The 18,704-nt window shown below is 37.2% G+C and overlaps 1 protein-coding gene across 1 annotated transcript in view; it reads right to left on the bottom strand.

Annotated features, from left to right (window-relative positions):
* Positions 1–18,704, bottom strand: part of LOC122792794 (pikachurin-like) — a 698,859-nt gene that overhangs the window by 100,115 nt on the left and 580,040 nt on the right. Inside the window, exon 6 of the mRNA XM_044060363.1 lies at positions 13,474–13,640. Coding sequence (XP_043916298.1) covers positions 13,474–13,640 — 167 coding nt within the window. The remainder of the gene's footprint in view (positions 1–13,473; positions 13,641–18,704) is intronic.

The following is an 18,704-nucleotide window of genomic DNA, read 5'->3' as shown; positions in this document are numbered from 1 at the left end:
CTTGAACTACCCAGCCTAATCCAGTATAACCAACTGATTATGGTCTATAAAATCCTCTATAATCCGGACAATATTCCTGCACTTAAAAATATTATCACCCCATATAACAGTCCTAGACCACTTCGATCTCTAACAAACTACTAATTCAGACGAACAAAATTAATAACACAGCCGGTGACTCTCTCTTTGCAAATTCTGTAAGTAGAACCTGGAACTCTCTTCCATCTGATACATTCCTTACTTTCCACCTTAGGTCAATTTAAAACTAGACTCAAACAACATTTGTCACTTAACTGGCTATGTCAATGTATTAAGCCTGGCTAATTCTCTCTAGAATGTGTAAAAATCTGTTAACCAGCTTACTGTGTAATTTAATTTAATCCTGATTTACGCTCAGGATAAACTCTAACCTGTGGAACTTGTTTAACTTGCTTACTTATGTAATCTCTGTAAATAGTCTGCTTGTAATATGTAATGCTGTTATTATGTAATGCTGTATCTGCTTACCCTTGGAGCTTTTCTCCCCGGGCCTCCGCTGAAAATGGACATGCATCCAGTCGGACTATCCCAGTCAACAAATGTAAAATAAAATAAATAAATAAAAATAAAATAGTGCTGGTGGTCACTGACTAGGGCATTATGACACACTCACTATAGTGCTGGTGGTCGCTGACTAGTGCATTATGACACACTCACTATAGTGCTGGTGGTCACTGACTAGTGCATTATGACACACACTATCGTGCTGCTGGTTGCTGACTAGTGCCTTGTGACACACTTAATATAGTGCTGGTGGTTGCTGATTAGTGCATTATGACACTCTCACTATAGTGCTGGTGGTTGCTGACTAGTGCCTTATGACACACACTATAGTGCTGGCGGTCGCTGACTAGAGTATTATGACACACTCACTATAGTGCTGGTGGTCGCTGACTAATGCATTAAGACCCACTCACTATAGTGCTGGTGGTCTCTGACTAGTGTATTATGAACCAATAAACGTCCCAACACATCAATGCAATTCTTTTGAAAGTTAACATACTTATAAAATGTCTTATTGTTGCCTATCATGAATGACACATTTTTCTCACTCATTGATATGGCACTTGTAATTGCATGCTCTAAAAGTTTTCAAGCAGCTATATTTTCAAATGTTTTATTACGTACAGTTTTGTGGTTCTTGCAGAACCCATTGCATGTGCTGCTTTGCTATAATGTGTACTCGTATTATACTAGCATACCAAGGGGAAAATTACATTTATTACTGTTGGATCTGTGGTGGTGGTGCTGCAGTAGCGTTGTCGCCTCACAGTAAGATGTCCTGTTCGATTCTCAGCTAGAGCATCTTCTGTGTGGAGACATGCATAAATGGGCGTACCTTCATTGAAGATTGTGCGTCAGGGCGGGCAACGCAGCACGTAAAAATCTACTGCCAATCATTAGTGGACCAGAGTTCTGCTGTGGCGACCCTAACCGGGAAAAGCCAAAAGACACAACAACAACTATTGGATTTCTGAGTGAGACATTTATATTCTCTTAGTTTACACAGTCTCAAATATACCCCATCCATATAAGCCACGTACAGCACAAAGGTGGCACAATTTTCTTTCATAGTGTCTCTCTTCATGAGTTACACCCAAATCTATTGTATGAGTGGTAACATGACCCACCTGATACAAATTTGAATTCAAGAACACCATGGTTTGAACTCCAAAGACCTGGAAGATTTTAAATATTGATAATATGGCCTGCTGAGTTAACAAGCAGAAAATTCAGTAAGCTTCTGCCTGTTATGGAAAATGTCACTAATTGTGTGAAGTTTGTTTTTTGCCATTACATCTAGGAATTCTGTATCTGAACAAATGTTCCCTTGCTAGCTGACAAGTTCATAGAGGGGAAACTAAAGTTAGCTAGAATGATGGTTGGTTTACACAAGGTTGGGTTTATGTTTGTCAAAATTTTAACTTGTTTATTCAGGGTCTGCCGTGGATTGCGGTAACAATCTACAAGTCTAATTGTGGTGTCCTTGAGTACACCACTAAGCTCTGTAACTAAAATCTTCTCTTCAGAACTGGAAGAAATAACATGGTATAAGACGGAGTTGTGAACACAAATAGTAATACACAGATCGCAGATATACCCCAGGGATTACCTCAGTGTCACTGCTCGACAGAGGCACAGCAAAATAATGGGTATAGTTCCCCATACTAAAGGGGTGGCGCAGATAGCCTAGTATGAACCTATGAACCTATGAACCAGCAGTATTCTCCCAAAGACACTCAAGTTTAGCAAAACCAGGTATTGTATTTGCAGTAAAGATAATCTCCAGCATGCAGTCATCACAAGAAAGGTGTATTTATAAAATTAAACTTAGGATTTAGGTTCATTAAGTTTTTTTTTATACATTACCATAATTTTCATTCACAATCCTGATTTGGAGGGAGAAATATGTTTTTTGCAGGGCCTGCTAAAAAAACTTCTAACCAGTGGGATCATCTTGCCTAAAATTAATTTGCCTCCTTTGTGGCTCAGATGAAATTGTCATGGCCATAGAAACTGAAATCAAGAGATGCTTCCTCCCAGTATGGATGTAAGGTTATGTTAGAGGACAAAAAAAGTCCTGCACAGCCAGTGATTATAACACCTGGCTTTTGTGTACAGATAGTTATTTAAGCTTGGTGATGGAAAGAATTCCATAAAACAAGCTTTGGTGTTTATACCTACTAATGAGAGATAGGATTTCCTTCATAAAAGTGTACATGTGTTTTAGAGGCACTGTGTTCTAGTCATGTATGCCTGCATTAATTAAATAGAGCTGGAACTCCATGAAACACAATTCCCAATGACAGTCAGAAGACCAATGTTTTTCACTGTTCCTCAGCTAAATACAGATCTGAAGTGGACTGTAAATGTGAAGGTAATGCCAGGTCATGATATAAAGGATTGAACTCATACTTAAACTGGGATACCTGCATAGCCTTATCAGTAAATCTTGAGCTAGCAATACTAACTACCAAAACAATAAGCAATCCTTCCCATAATAAAAAAGTGAAAAGCTACAGTCAAAGTCCTTGTAGGTGTGAATGGTTCAGTCATTACCAGTCTTGTGTTAGTATCACGTCTTTGTTGAATATTAATAATTCTTTGCAAAATTTTTTGCATGTTATGCTCATTGTTATACTTCATATCATGGTCACTTGGATTGTAATCCTGCTTGTAGATATCCATTTTGCTTCTGATAATATATTGAATAAAGTCTATAAACTACTCAAGAGTATTCCAAACCATGGTTAATTGGGTGCAGACATGCTCTACCTTAAATTTCTCAATGTTTTCATGGATACTAATTTTATTATATACTTTCTCTCAATCACTTATGGAAGTATGTTATTACACTGTCACCTTTCAAGGTTACTTCTCCAGCCACTTGAAACTCTTACAAGTCTGTTTCCACCCAACATCCCCTGGCAAAAAAACTGAACCTGCACTGTTATGCAAGCAAAACACATAATTAGGTTACATTAAATACAAGATGGCCACCCCTTAAATGATGTACAACTGCACACTATCCTCCAGACTCCTTTAGGTACACCACTACCCCTTAAAGTTGCCTTTATTTACCTGGAAATCCCTTTAATGCCTTGTTTAGCTCCAAAAGGAATAGCTGGCAACTTCCCAAACATTTCTTCATTATGCTTCTGGTGTGAGGACACTGAGACTAGAGAAATTTGGGATCACAATTTTGGGATTGTCCCAGATTCACTAATTATTAGCAGTAATGTCCGATAGATTTGCAATACTTATTTAATGCCTTTTCTCTCCTCATTAAGATCTTTTTCCTGTTTGATGCGCACTTGTGAAAAGCTTTTCCTGTTGCTAACTACAGCACTTTTGCCGAAAATAGTCATTAACCTCAAGTGAAGGTCATTGACTCCTCACTCACTATATGAGTGTTGGTACTATGGAAAATGTGGGAGGAGGGAGAATCCACAGGCACAATGTGCCGAGATGATACACTTCAGATGAAATGGGTAGAACAGCAACTTGATACACAGATTCAGTAATTGTATGGGGGAGACAGCAAGGCAGTGACACTCATATAGGTTCATAGGTTCATGGGTGTGTACTAGGCTAATGGCCCTGGAGCCTTTACAAGCCTAGCCCATAGGATTAGCCTGACATTGTGCCACCCAACCTTAGTTCCCAGTGCCTCTGTCGAGTAGAGCCACTGAAGTGATCCTTGGGGGGAATTTTCTATTTCCCATCCACTCATCAAGATTTCTCTTGAAGAGGGCCAGTGAGGTGCTCTGTTTGACATGTATGGGAAGTCTATTCCATAACATGGACAGTCTCTGAGTTATGACTTCTAGCGTTGAGCAGCAGAACCCTCAGATTGCATTTGTTTGCAGCTGTTACTGTAGTAATTTGGTCTTTGGAACACTGCCTAAAAAAGGAGCCTTGGCCAGGATCCAGAAGCCCAGGGGTGACAGATGCAGGCCATCTCTGGCAAAACATTAAGGTCTGTCAGTCATGTCATCCCAGCAGACAGATACTGGATCCCTTTAGAATGACACCAGAAACTTAGCCAGTTGTTGAAATCAATCATTTTCTGCTTGTACTGTGGTATAATTCTGAGTGATGGTAGGATGCTGCTCAGGGCTAGGGTCATACCTGCCTGGGCTACATAATCTGAGAGCTTCTCCATGTCTCTTTTCATGTAGTTTAGATAGGTGTGTCTCAGGCCATTCACAAGCACATGTGCAATGACAGAATCATATTTGTACTTGTTGTTGAGGGACCTTAGTGCGTGAATTATGTAGTGGATCCTGGCACCTGACAAGCAGCTGTCTGTTACTTTCTCCTTATTCAACCTAGTAAGTGGGACATCAGTGTGCCTCACTATTGAGTCACCTATGACTAGTGTGTTGGGCATGCTGTTTTGCCTTAGGGGCTTTGGTTGAGTGGCACACTGTTTAGGAGAGTTATGTGTCCCATGATTAGTGTTGTGTTGTGGTGATTGAGTGCATTTCTGCCTTGGAGGTCTCTGCTGTTTGGGTAGATTTTTATTGAGAGCCACCACAAAGGTGGGTGTGTGGTTTGTGTTTTTATGTGAAGGCAGTGCTGGTGTGTGTTCTGGAGGGCTGTGTGTTCCATGTGGTGTGGTGCAAGTGTTGGCCTTCTCCTCTTGATCAGTTATTCAGTGCCTGGCTTCCAGTTTGGATATATAAGTGCATCTCTCGCAAGTATGAGTGTTGGGAGGTAAGAGGAGAGGGTTGTTGGTATATATGAGGCAGTTGCTACATTGCCTCAGGATGCCCAAGTTCACCAAGTTAATAGGAGAAAGCACAGGGAACTGACATTTAGACATACCTGGAGTGGTGGCATTAATAATAAGTACTGGAGCTGTTTCCTTGTAGAACGTTTATTGTTGGTAGCACTTTTGTATGCTACAATAATTCCTACAAGAAGTCTGCTAAAGTACTAGACTAATAAGCTAGTAAAAATGCAGGAGAGGAGAGAACTATCAGATCTAAGGGAAAATTTGAAGAGCAGACTTTGGCACCGCTCAGAAGCTTACAAACAGTCCTGGATACAGCAAATCTGTATCTGGACTAGACTAGTTACAGGAAAGGCATGAAACAAGTGCAAATGCAGGCTTTTAAACCAGAAAGTTGAAAGAGATGGAAAACTGTCCAAACAGCCAATAAACTACAATTTCTGGACCAGAAACCACTCCTCTTGTGGTAGATAGGCTACCTAGTGCTTACCACTCCCACTGACAAGCTAGAAGGCTTCTCTCCAACACAAAAAGGCTTGTGGGGCTTAGAAGCTTACAAACAATCCTGGATACAGCAAATCTTTATCTGGACTAGACTAGGAATGGCAGGAAACAAGCTTAGAATTTTTTTTTTTTTTTTACAGAATAGCAGCTAAAACAGCACTAAAAACAATTCAAGTGCAGTGCAAGCTAGCACAATCGAGTGTGTAGCAATATTAAAGCAAATACATTTTAAATAAATGCAATTTACTCAAACTGTATTCTGAACTGAATTCAGTTATTGTTTTATTCAACTCTGAACAGTTAAAGTGCTAAAAAATATACTTATTAGCTGAGTAGCAGACTCAGTCAGAACACAAGGAGATTCTAGTACAGTTTTTTTTTAGTAAAGTGGAAAGGGAGAAAGGAGAAACAGAAGATAATTCATGGTTAAGGACCTAAGTGGGTTGGCCTTCTCAAATATAAAGATCCAAAATCAAACCAAGAGATGGGTGTTGGTATAGAAGATACAAAAGGGGATAGGATGTGGCCGTGATTAGACAGTAAAAAGGATTCTGTCTGATATCAAAATAATGCCCCAAATGGTAAAAGATGCTATCATAGGAATTGAAAGTAAACGGAAAGGAAACTCTGAAGTAAGTGTCGATACAAGACAGAGGTCAGCACAGAGGCTTACAGGAAACACAAGCACAGAAACTAGCAGTGCATTTAAATGGGAACCCTCAGAGCCAAGTAAGTATTAAAAATGACAAAAGCAAGAGACTGTGAGTTCTGAGCTTCTTTTTCTAATGGCAAGCACAGCGTAACAAGGCAAACTCTTCAACTCATGTATGTGTAAGCCAAAAAAGAAGTAAATAGATGACAAATTTTGTTTAGAACTACCCTTTGCAGGGGAATCAATATCAATGAAGCTAAGTGAGACACATGGTTTAAGTGTATAAATAAAGTACTCATGCACAATTAGGTAATGTGGGAGAACTGAAATGGGAGTGTAGGTAAATTAAGTGGGTGCCTTTTATTTGTCAGAATTTTAGGTGGTGAATTTTCACTTGGTTCTGTGTTACATCAAACTTGTTTGGTTGATGCATGCAAAATCAAGTAAAAATGGATCATTTGTGTGTGTGTGTGTGTGTGTGTGTGTGTGTGTGTGTGTGTGTGTGTGTGTTTGGATGTGTGCAAATCTGGGCATATGTGTGAGTGTGTGCATGTGTTTGTGCATTTGTGTGTGAATGTATGCAGCTGTATGTGTCTGTGTGCATGGGTTTGGGTTCTGGGTGCATTGCTGGCTGTTTGTGCAAGATCACTAACAGTAGAGTAGGGCATATTTTTTATTCTGCAGTGTATACAATCTCAGAGATAGTATATTTAATTAGTGGGCATGGGGGGCACATCCATAAAGGGTGCAAGGAACTTGTCCCTCTGCAAAACACTTATTTTTTTGACAGAGATAGTATACTTAATTAATGGGAGTATGGAGGCACAGCCATGGGTGGGGGGGGGGGGGGTGGTGCAGGGAAGTTGCCCCCTACAAAACACTTTTTTTCTCAATATATTTTGACATTTCTATCAAATCTATGTTGTGTTCGATATACTGAAATGTCAAATCAGTGATAGTCAACATTTCACTACAGACCAAAATTAAGTTTTATATATATATATATATATATATATATATATATATATATATAGAGAGAGAGAGAGAGAGAGAGAGATAAGAGATAAATACAGTGAGAGGATTGCAGAGCACACCATTATTATAGAGGAAATGATAAGTGTGATAGTAAGCTCCCTTTTAAGGCGTTAGTAGGATACAGGTGATCTAAAGTAGTGCTTTTATACTCACAGATTTCTGGTTTTGCATTAATGGCATGTAGAAATGATTTAGTAAAATATTAATGCATTAATGTTCTGGAGTAATAAGAGTGGGGGTATGTGAAGTATCAGACTTGTTGGAGACAGGGTAGGAATGAATATGGCATTTATTGTAAGGAGTATGTACAGAAAATATGAAGGACCATTAAGCTGGGTGAAAGAGTAAAGAATAAGAAAAAGTTGTAATGGGGTGGGAGGGGTTAGTGGTTGTAATTTAAATAATATGGGGGTGGAAAATGGGAAGGGAGAGCAGTGAAATGAAGCCAGTCATATGGTGGCTTAATAGAGCAAACCTACATCTTATACATTTTAAGTATACAACTCTATATACAGTCTATAGCCTGGGTTTTTCTGTCATGAAATGGTATCTCTCCAGTGCTAGAAAAACATTAGCACTTCTCTGGTTCAAAGAACAGATGTGATGTCTAAGGGTAAGGGCCCAGGGATAAGGATTATTGTGAGACCAAAAATCTTATATTAAATACTACTAAGGCATAAATTGCTAAGAGTGAGATAACTGGCCACATAATTCCTTTTATGTCCTGAAAAGTAAGCTCTGATGCCCACAAGACAGTAAATCCCACTCAGGACCAGCCAAGCGCAGTACTTCAGTAATGCTGTCCAGCCACTTTAGCCTTTGGTTCCTCCTTCTTCTTCTTTCACTTTGATCTTTTTCACCATCAATGTCTTCTATAGTGAATCCTGTCTTTGCACCGTCTAGGGAAAAATGTGAGCTTTAGTTTTGCCGTTACCCCTTCCTTAAGTATTGGCTTGTCCAATTTTCTTGAAGTCCATGGAATTACCAAAATGTTCTCTCTAACACCACAGTTGAAAAGCATCAGTGTTTTGGTTCATAGCCTTACTTCTAGTTGAGATCTCACAGCTGTATAGTACTGCTTGGAAACCTGTAGCTTTGACTCTACAGAACATTGCAGACAATGTCATACTGTTGCTCTTTAATATTTTATGCAGATCTGGCATAGCTTTCCTTCCAAAAAGTAAACATTTTGAATTCCATGCTGTTACTCACTACCTGCAGAGATCTTTGAGCCCAGGAAAATAAAATCTGTTGCTGCTGCCATTTCTTCCCCATCTACTGACAAATAATTGTGTGAGTTAGATTATATAATTTTATTTATTTTGGGTAGCAAACGCTCTTTTCAACACTCTGCTTTTATCTTCATCAACAGACTCTTTAGTTCTTCCCCAGTTCTAGCCATTAGAGTGGTATCATCTCCATATCTCAGAATTATTAATATTTCTACTGACAATTTTGATTTCAGCATTTGAGTCTTTTAACACAATCATGACATAAAGTTACTACTGTCAGACTCTTACTGGGCAATCATAATGAAGTTAACCCGTAGTCAAGTGATGGGACATAATGAGAGGATGGACAAAACTAAGGCAAGAGTACTAACCAGATATTTATGGTAAGGCTTCCTGTCCAGAATGCTGGAAAATGACACCCTATTGTGGATATACAACTCTGTTGATTGCACTGCTTATTGCAGAGGTACTATTCAAACATATTGCTACGACATTCTGGGACAAACATATTGCTACGACATTCTGGGACAAACATATTGCTACGACATTCTGGGACAAACATATTGCTACGACATTCTGGGACAAACATATTGCTACGACATTCTGGGACAAACATATTGCTACGACATTCTGGGACTGCTAGTAAAATCTAGCAATGACTATCAGAACATATGAAACATAATAGACTATAGCTCCAATTTCTAAATGCAGTGATTTTCCACAAAACAAAGGCTATGGCTAGTGCCAAATAATTCCTAAATAGGTAGTTACTAACAGAGGAACTCCCTTTTGTCAGGGATACTGCTTCAGTTGTGTCCATGCTTTAACGTCAAACAGTTGAAGACATCAGTCTACAATCTGCAGAAGGATTGATTAGTAGAGGGGATTAATAAAACACTGAAATCCATACTAAGAATAGTTATGGCTGCAGATCGAAAGGTAGGCAGCTGTTACCTCAGTTACTGTCTGGAATCGGAAAAGTGCCATAAACTTCAATTGTGTTTACCCGTCTTTGCCATTGCTAAGGAAACTTGGGAAAAAGAACAGATACCACTCAAAAGTGTGATAAAATGCTATATCAGTTTACTGGATAGACAAGCTGTTAATGGTCTTAGTAAGGGAGCACAAGAAGCTAGCCCAGGAAATACAACACTGGGTCTATAATAAAAATGTCTGACTTACATAATTTATTTCCAGGAGACCAGGTATGTGTGCTATCATCTTCCATGGAAAACAAAGTTCTGACCAAATGGTACTGGAAATTTGAGGTGATGCAGAGAATAAATACAGTAAAATGTAAGACTAGAGAGTCAGAAAAGAGAAAGACAGAGCAACTCTATCTCACTAATGTACTGAAGCCAGAGAAGGAAGTAAAGAAGTCTATAGAGAGTTTGCAAGCTAAGATCATAAGGAGAAACTAGGGAGCTTATCCACAGCTGTAGTTAGAAGAATTCCTGTCAAAAGTACAAAAACAGTAAGTAAGAGAATTCCTTTCAAGATATAAAGTATTGTTCTCAGAAATGCCTGGGATAACTAAACTGATACAACATAACATGGAGACATCCATTTTGAAGGTTAGATTGAGATCTTACAGAGTACAATTATCAAAGAAAAACAGAAAGTGAAAAAGTTCAATAAATGTTAAAACCAGACATGATGGAAGAGTCACAGAGTGACTGGAGCAGCCTGATGGGGCTAATATCTAAACCTGATAAAAGTATTAGATTTGAATGACCTTAGGGAGCAGAATAGCATTTCCCAGCCTGCTAGCTATCACATGCCCAGAACTGATGAGTTATAGAGCACCTAGAAAACGACAGACACTTGACACTACCTAGCTTGATAAAGGGATATTTGGTAGCTACCACTTACCTCCTCTGAAAATAAGAGAACACTGGAATCCCAGACACTCTCTTCAGTTTACAGTGTTACAATATGACTGACATTGAGCTCCAGCAAAGTTTCATTTAGAAGATGATTGATAAAATATTGAAGACTAACTCATGACATACTGCTGCTGCATGCCTAAAGGACAGGCTCAGTTATTCATTGTTCTGGGATTCAGCCCATCTGGAGACTGTAGACTGAAATATCATGAACTAAATTACCTGAACTGTAGAGGAAGGCTTGATTGGGAAAACTACTACTACTACTACTACTACTACTATGTCCTTTGGTTTTTCACTGTTAGGGTTGGCCACAATGGAACTCCGGTCCGCTAATGATTGGCAGTGGATTTTTATGGTGCCGAGGTGCCAGCCCAATGCCCAACCTCAAAGAAGGCACGGTCATTCACGCACGCACCTATCTGCATGTCATTAATGTCACTCAACTGTGGGGAGGACATGCAGACAACACACAGAAGGCCCTCCAGCCAAGAATCGAATGGGAGAACCTCTTGCTGTGAGGTGACAATGCTAACTGCTGCACCATGGGCCTGGTGTAAGACAAGTATTTGAGATACCTTATAGAAAGAGGGGTGGCAAGCCCATGCATAGAAAATGGAGGCCATAAAAACTAAAACAATTAAATAAGGGACAGGTGAAGGCTTTTCTTGGTCTAGGTATGCACTATTGAAAATCTGAGTATAATTTAGTGACTACTGCTTGCCTTTTGTCTGATTTTATAAGAGAGAAAGCTACTGTTAAAGTTAAATGGTCTGTTGTTGCAGATACAACATTCAAAGAACCAACAGAGATCATTTCAAATGAACTGTATCAATTACTTCTGATTTTACTTGAGTATGCCATCTAGGTACTGTATTCCAAAACATTCAAGATGAGGAACATCCTATGTGCTATATCATCAGAATGTGGAGTAATGCCGAGAAAGAAGTATATCTCCAGAGAAAGAGAAAGTATCTGGTCATAAAGTAGGCCTTCTATACATTAAAGCACTGTTTATTACATAGGCACTTCAATTTGGTAATAGATCATGCCCCTTTGAAATGGTTAAATACTGTATATAAACTGATGGTAGTACAAAGTTATCTTGTAAGCACTATCCTTCCAGCCTATTTAATATATAGCGACGACAGTTTGTCAAGTTCTAATAAGCTGAATGGAATTTTTAAGAAAATGTGTTGTTTCAGTCCTCTGCAAAACCAGCATTTGGTCTTATTTTTCAGTTTCTTTAAGACGGGTTTAATATTTTTTACTGTAGTACAAAAATATTTTATATATATATATATATATATATATATATATATATATATATATATATATATATATATATACACACATATATATATATATATATATATATATATATATATATAAAATAAACAGTTCATATAAATGCAAACACACACATAGAGAGAGAAGTATGCAATATGACATAGAATGTTGTGATAAATGAAATATCATGTACTAGGTTTAGGGAATAGTTGTATGATATATAATAAAGTTACAATTCCTATGTACACAGTATTTGTTATTTTCTTACACAAACAGGGCACAATGTATTCTATTTAACTATTTTTTCTGTAAATTTTTTGTAAGGTTGAGTTAGAGTCCTCCATTTATTTTATTAAATGTTGTAAATGCATAGTTTGCACAGGGTGGGTTGAAGGTAACTTCTGTTTATATGCCATTACTTCAGTAATTGATAAAATTTGTGATATTGGGTGGAAGTGTCAATCAAGTGCTTAAATGATTTTGAAGCCTGCTTGCACCATGTGTGTGTGTGTGTGTGTGTGTGTGTGTGTGTGTGTGTGTGTGTGTGTTCGTAACAAAGACAGCTTTGTCTATGCAAATTTTTCTTTTGTCTTCCAATGGAGAATTGCCAAAGATCCCATTTGACATAGCTATGTTATAAAACTAGATATGACTTTATGTAAGTAGCTTAAGTTTTTATTGGGGGTTCTATTGTAATTATGATGTAAGTTTTCATTTTATTTCTTCAAATTAATAGCAGTTTCATTTCTAGGAGTTGTATGTCATGTGATAAGATTATTTTTGCACTGTTTGTGTGTACAGTATTTGTGCACCCAGTATACAAACTTTTCTGTGTTTTTTTCTTCCTGTTTTTTTTTGTATAAATGGGAGTGAGTGAGTTAATAGGAGTGAGATACGGTGATTGAGTGGTTACAAATAAAGAATATTGATAAATGCATGACATGCCTAGAGATGTGACAAATAAAATATCTTTACTCTGTCTCATATAAACATTTATGTTTTCATCATATACTATTGCCAGGACCAACTTGTTACAAAGATAGATAGATAGATAGATAGATAGATAGATAGATAGATAGATAGATAAACAGATAGATAGATAGATAGATAAACAGATAGATAGAAAGACAGATGTGTGTATATGTGTGCATATGCATTGAAACCTTTTTAAATGTGTGCACACCATTAAATCATTATTGGGCTGCATGTATATGTACAGTAGTTGGTTTACATTAAATGATGCTTTTGGAATGAATGTATTAAACTGTCATGCTATTTCTAGAATGTAAGAGTAAATTCTATGTGTTTTATACAACTGAAAAGGCCTATCATTAAACTGGCCTTATATTTTGTACAAATGGCAATAAAATAGACTAACAGTAACAGAGTTAATCAACAGACTCCTGTGTGCTTGTATATAATGAAGAAAAAGCAACTTTTGTTCACAAGACAAGCGCAGTGTATTTCCTCACTCATGACTCACCATGGTGATCACACAAGATTTATGATCTAGTATGATTCCCAAGCTTTGTGTCTGCAATGGCATCAGATACACTGCCTTTTAACAAAAGCTATGAATATGATGGTTGTACTTACTCATTGTTCTTACTGGTTTGCTGATGCTGCTGTGAGGACTAAGGCCATGCTCATTAGCTGCCCGCACTCTGAACTGGTACGAAGTATCTGAATCGAGTCCTTTTATAATCATGGTGTCCATTAGGATCTGCTCCTTAATCACTGTCCAGCTACTGTCGAACACAGGCCTGTTGCGAAGGTTAAAAACAATTAATATCCATGTTTTACTTTGCCCTTGTTAACAATTGTAACAGACATCCCTTTAATAACATCACAAAGTTGTTCATACCACAAAGCATTATACAGACTTCCATAGTCATACATGTTTTACTCCATAAGTTTTCCTCAGGCTGAGAATTTCTGCCTGCCTGCTTGGTGAGCCAGTTAGCTTGTGTTTTAGGACATGTATCAGATGAGTCATATTTACAATTTACTTACTTTTTAAAAAATTATATTTAAATAGGAAAGCCACTAATCACAACTGCCTTCTTTACAAGGACACCCTGCATTAACAGACTTGCTGAAAGTTACAAAATAAGCAAATAAGCTGAAGCCAGTCAGGAATTCATATCTTTAAATTTCTGCTCTAAACTTCCATACATCTTTGTTAACACTAGCTAGATAGCTGTAGTGTAAAAGTAACACTACCTTATTCTTATTCAATAAAAAAGGCTCAAAAGATTCAGATAGATGATACTCCTGAAGGTATTTCTCTCTATTTTAAAACATGCTAACTGTGATATACGTTTGATCTTCCATTCTTATTCCTTTCTGCTGCTGGCTTAAACATTGTTTTACAGCAGTTGTAGATATGCAGCAATAAAAACGTAGAAATTATAAAAGGTAGGGCTCCCTTTTCCCTTACAGAAGAATACATTAGAAACTGCCAGGGAAAAGATTGTTAATGGCAGCTGCTTGATAAAATACTGTTTGCAGCAGCTTCTAGGCATACAATCTGAGAAAGTTATTTGATCAATCCTAGCAAACAAAGTAACTACACATAAAGAGCAAAAACAGTTTTGCACTGAAGTTCAATAAACATATTGATCGCAGTATGCGGTTAAGGAATGCAAGAAATAAAAGGAGCTGTACAATGTCATATCAGTCTCTTTTCAACTGATCAGTCTTATTTTCAGTGAGTGTATTACTTACCAATGTGCTTGTCATGCAGTTAAAGCAAATCCCTTATGCTTGTTCTTTTCCTCCAGGCCACACAAAATACAATGCAAATCATCTGCCACTACTGGTAACAGACTAGGTTTTAAAATGAAGACTTTTGCAAAGAGAGTCTGTATTTCTTCAAAGTGGTCAGAAAATAATGGTGTTGAAAATTTCTCAGACGTGCATATACTACTTAAAAATGTAAAAAAAATGAAGATATTAATGACACCAAAGGTACCTTGCAGTTTAGTGACTTCAGCTTACCTAAATTAGAAAACCAGCTAGTTTTACTTGTGTACTTAGTGGTCAATCTTTACATATTCAGTACAGTCATGTCATCCTCAGGCTTCTATTTCAGTATACAGTAGATGAGGTATTAAAGGAGATTTTATGTCTGCTTAATAATGAAGTATTCCATAGTCCATGGTTGGAAGTGAGAACAAAATCACAACTGTTAGTGTTTTTAAATGCCCAGCTATATATATAAATGCATAGATAGACAGATTTAGTTATGTAGATGAAGACACACACACACACACACATATATATATATATATATATATATATATATATATATATATATATATATATATATATATATATACAAATATATAGTATATACATATTTACACAAGTATATTTCCTATATTTTCACATTATCATTATTAATATGCTATTTCACCTCAGGATGTATGCTATTGTTAGATATTAGTTATTGTCTCTGAAGGATTTATATTCAAATTCTACAAAAACATACACTTTCAACTTAATCTGGGACTTGTTTATATTGGGTGGAAGCTGATTCCAACAAGCTAGCCTAAATTTCAAGAGAGCTATCTATGCAATATACACCACTAGGCCAGCTCAGCTCTAAGTGGCTAGCCCAAACGAGGGTTTATTTAATGCAATTTCTATGTCCTGGTAGGAAGTAAACTGGAACCTCAGCTATTAAGCTGCAGAATAAAGATGGACGTTGTTGTAGACTGGCTGTTTATTTTTCTAAATGCTTTATCCCTGTGCTTACTGATCACAAATGTTATTCTCCACTTTGCACAGCCCATGTGTCCTCCGGCACTGTTAATTTCACCCATTTTTGATTTCTCCAAGTCTTTTGCGTTTTTAATACCATGACAGGAATGGAGCCCATTTTTAATCTGAAGTATAATTCAAGTTCATGAAATTAATATTTTTTCAATCTTTGATGTTGGCCAGAAGTGCTCTTTGTTGCACCTGCAATATGCCCAGTAATGACTCCTTCTGCAATTCATACAGAGTTACATGTATTGGTTACATATCTAAGTGTGATTGTAATTTTGTATGACCCATTGCTCCTACTACTACTGGAACTGTCTGGGTATCCTTCTTCCACATTGCCCTCATTTCTATCCGCAAATTCTGGAATTCTATTACTTTGTGTCTCTTTCTGTACATAAGACACTGTAGTCACTGGGTATACCAGTTTCGACGATCAATGCTACCTTTGTCTTCTTTTCATGAACTACTATATCTGTTTTTCTTGCATCTATATTTTGAACTTTTGGTAATGGGTGATCCCATGATATAAACTTGATAATTTTCTATAATGATTTGTGACTCATGTTTCCAATGCTTCTCAGCTACTTCAATATTATACTGTTTGCACAATCCCCAATGCAACAGTCTTGCCACATTATTATGCCTTTCAGTATACAGGCTTTCTGCTATTAGTATATCACGACCAGCAACAAGATTTGCAACTGTTTCCAATTCTGTTTTAAAAAAAATACATGTGTCTGTTTCTCCCACATGTTCAATGGACTTTGTTAACTAAAGTGTACTTAGTCCACTGTCTTGGGCTGCCAATATTAACCTTTAATCTTTTGGATTAAATTCACCTCTCCTTAACCATTCCTGCATTTGTTTCTGATCAACATGAGGTTGTTCCAAGAATTTTTTATACTTGAACTATATTTATGCATTTTCCACATTTCTTGCCTTCTCATCTGATCCTTCACCTTATATTCTTTCGTTTTTTGGCACATTCAGTTGATACCTGATTTTTATCTACTTCTGGTTTGATTTCCATTCCTGCTTGACACAGACATGCTTCTTATAAACTAAACATTGAAGTAATTCTAGACTTATTCTCCTCATGTTTCAAAACTTTCACTGCATTTGGGTCTTTTGAGGTCAGCAGATATGTAATCAGTTCCATGTTTGCAGACCTATACATGCAATCAATTTCAAGGAGCCCCATACCTCCTTCAGAACTGGGAAAATATAGTTTTGGTATGCACTGATTTTTATAAATCATTTGATGAGCATGAATCAGCCTTCATGTTTTCCTGTCAAACCTATCCAATACCTTTTGGGGCCAGTCTATCACTCCAAAACTGTAAGTTAGGACAGGACAAGCAAATCAGTTCATAGTTTGAACTTTGCTCCTAGATGTCATTGCTGTTTGTTCATGTTTTATTGTTTATCCTTCATCAATTCCCAAATATTTATACACACCCTCTTGCTCAAGTTCTTTTATATCACATTCCTGTTCCAAACTGATGTTTTCTTGGTGCTAAAGTTTCACTCCGTACAGGCCAACAGCTGTGCAGAGAGGCTATCATTCAGGCAGCCATGATGGTGCTTCATGCCCTCACTGGTATCACAACAATGAGGAAGTTTGTAATAGCTCTCATCCCACCCCTGAGGAGGGAAACATGTGATCTGCATCACTACTGAGGTCCCCAGTGCCTTCCGTGCATGAATGCTTGCCTCTGCACCCTCACATTGAAGGTTACCATAAAGTAGTGACTTGGTCAGCCTAATGCCTACTCTCAGGCCTTACATTTTTATTGCTGGTCCTTCTATGAGGGACTGAGGAAGGGCAAAGCCAGCTCCACCATACCCCCCAGTATGAGGCTACCATTTCTTCCATGCCTGCTCTGGCAGGGGCCCAAGCTGCTAATCAAATTCTGGTTGCCTGGACCATAATCAGGCCTCTATGTCTCTATGCCTCTAGAGCTGTCTGTACTTTGGCTACTTTGTAGACCACTTTGGTAAGCAGTTAAGTTCAGTTTACTTTAACCAGTATTTTCTCACAGTCTTTCATGTTACAAAAAATGGAGTCTTTGCAGCAGAAGTTGGAAGAAAAGAAGACAGCTGCCTTCATGTCTAGATAATGTGCAACCACTAACAACAATTAAAAACACAGGAGAAAGGCGAATATAACTAAGATATATGGGAATTTCATTACAAAAAATTATTTTCTAAAAGCCAAGACTAAGATATTTGTAAATTTAATTATATGCAGTTGTAAAAGACAGGATGTCTGAAGCTACTGAAGCATAAGGAAAAGGATTTCATATTACAAACCAGCAAATTATGTCAGACTAATAAATGAAACAAGATTGATGATAACTGAACAAATGCTTCAGGCTTCAAGAAATATACTAAACGTAAATACAGTCTAACAGTACCATCTAATGGAAATTTCAAATAAACATGAGAAGATCTGTAATAGCTATATCATCAGAAACAGATTCTTTAAAAATAACTTATAAGACATCACAAATTGAGAAAACTATAGAGAAAATATGGTTTTCAAAAATAAGACAGATACATTTATTTATTTATTTATTTATTTATTTATTAATTTTACATTTGTTGACCGGGATAGTCCGACTGGATACATGTCCATTTTCAGCGGCTGCCAGAGGAGAAAAGCTCCAAGTTACATGTATAAACAAAACACTTATGAGACATGGATATATACAAAGTATGTACAATGTAGTCCTCAAGAAAGGACTCACAAGATTGACAGTGTTTATGATATACATAGCTATTAGGGTACAAACATTGGATATATGCAAAATTACATATACAGCAAAAATGGATGCTTACATAGATTAAAAAAAACACTAATGAGACAAGCATATTTACAAGGTGTGTACAATGTAGTTTTCAAGAAGGGATTCACAAGATTTATAATGTACAAAAACTAGAAGTTTATAACAACAGTTCTGATCAAAAATGAGTGACACACAATACTGAACAGAGAAAGGTGGGTAAAATATGGAGTTAGCCAGGATTGGTACAGGGGCAAAGGCAGTATGTTC

The sequence above is a fragment of the Protopterus annectens genome, chromosome 2.part0 (assembly GCF_019279795.1).
Source record: "Protopterus annectens isolate FY-2018-M chromosome 2.part0, PAN1.0, whole genome shotgun sequence".
NCBI lineage: Eukaryota > Metazoa > Chordata > Ceratodontiformes > Protopteridae > Protopterus > Protopterus annectens.
Note: the sequence above shows the minus strand (reverse complement) of the source record. Positions and strands in the feature narration are given on the sequence as shown.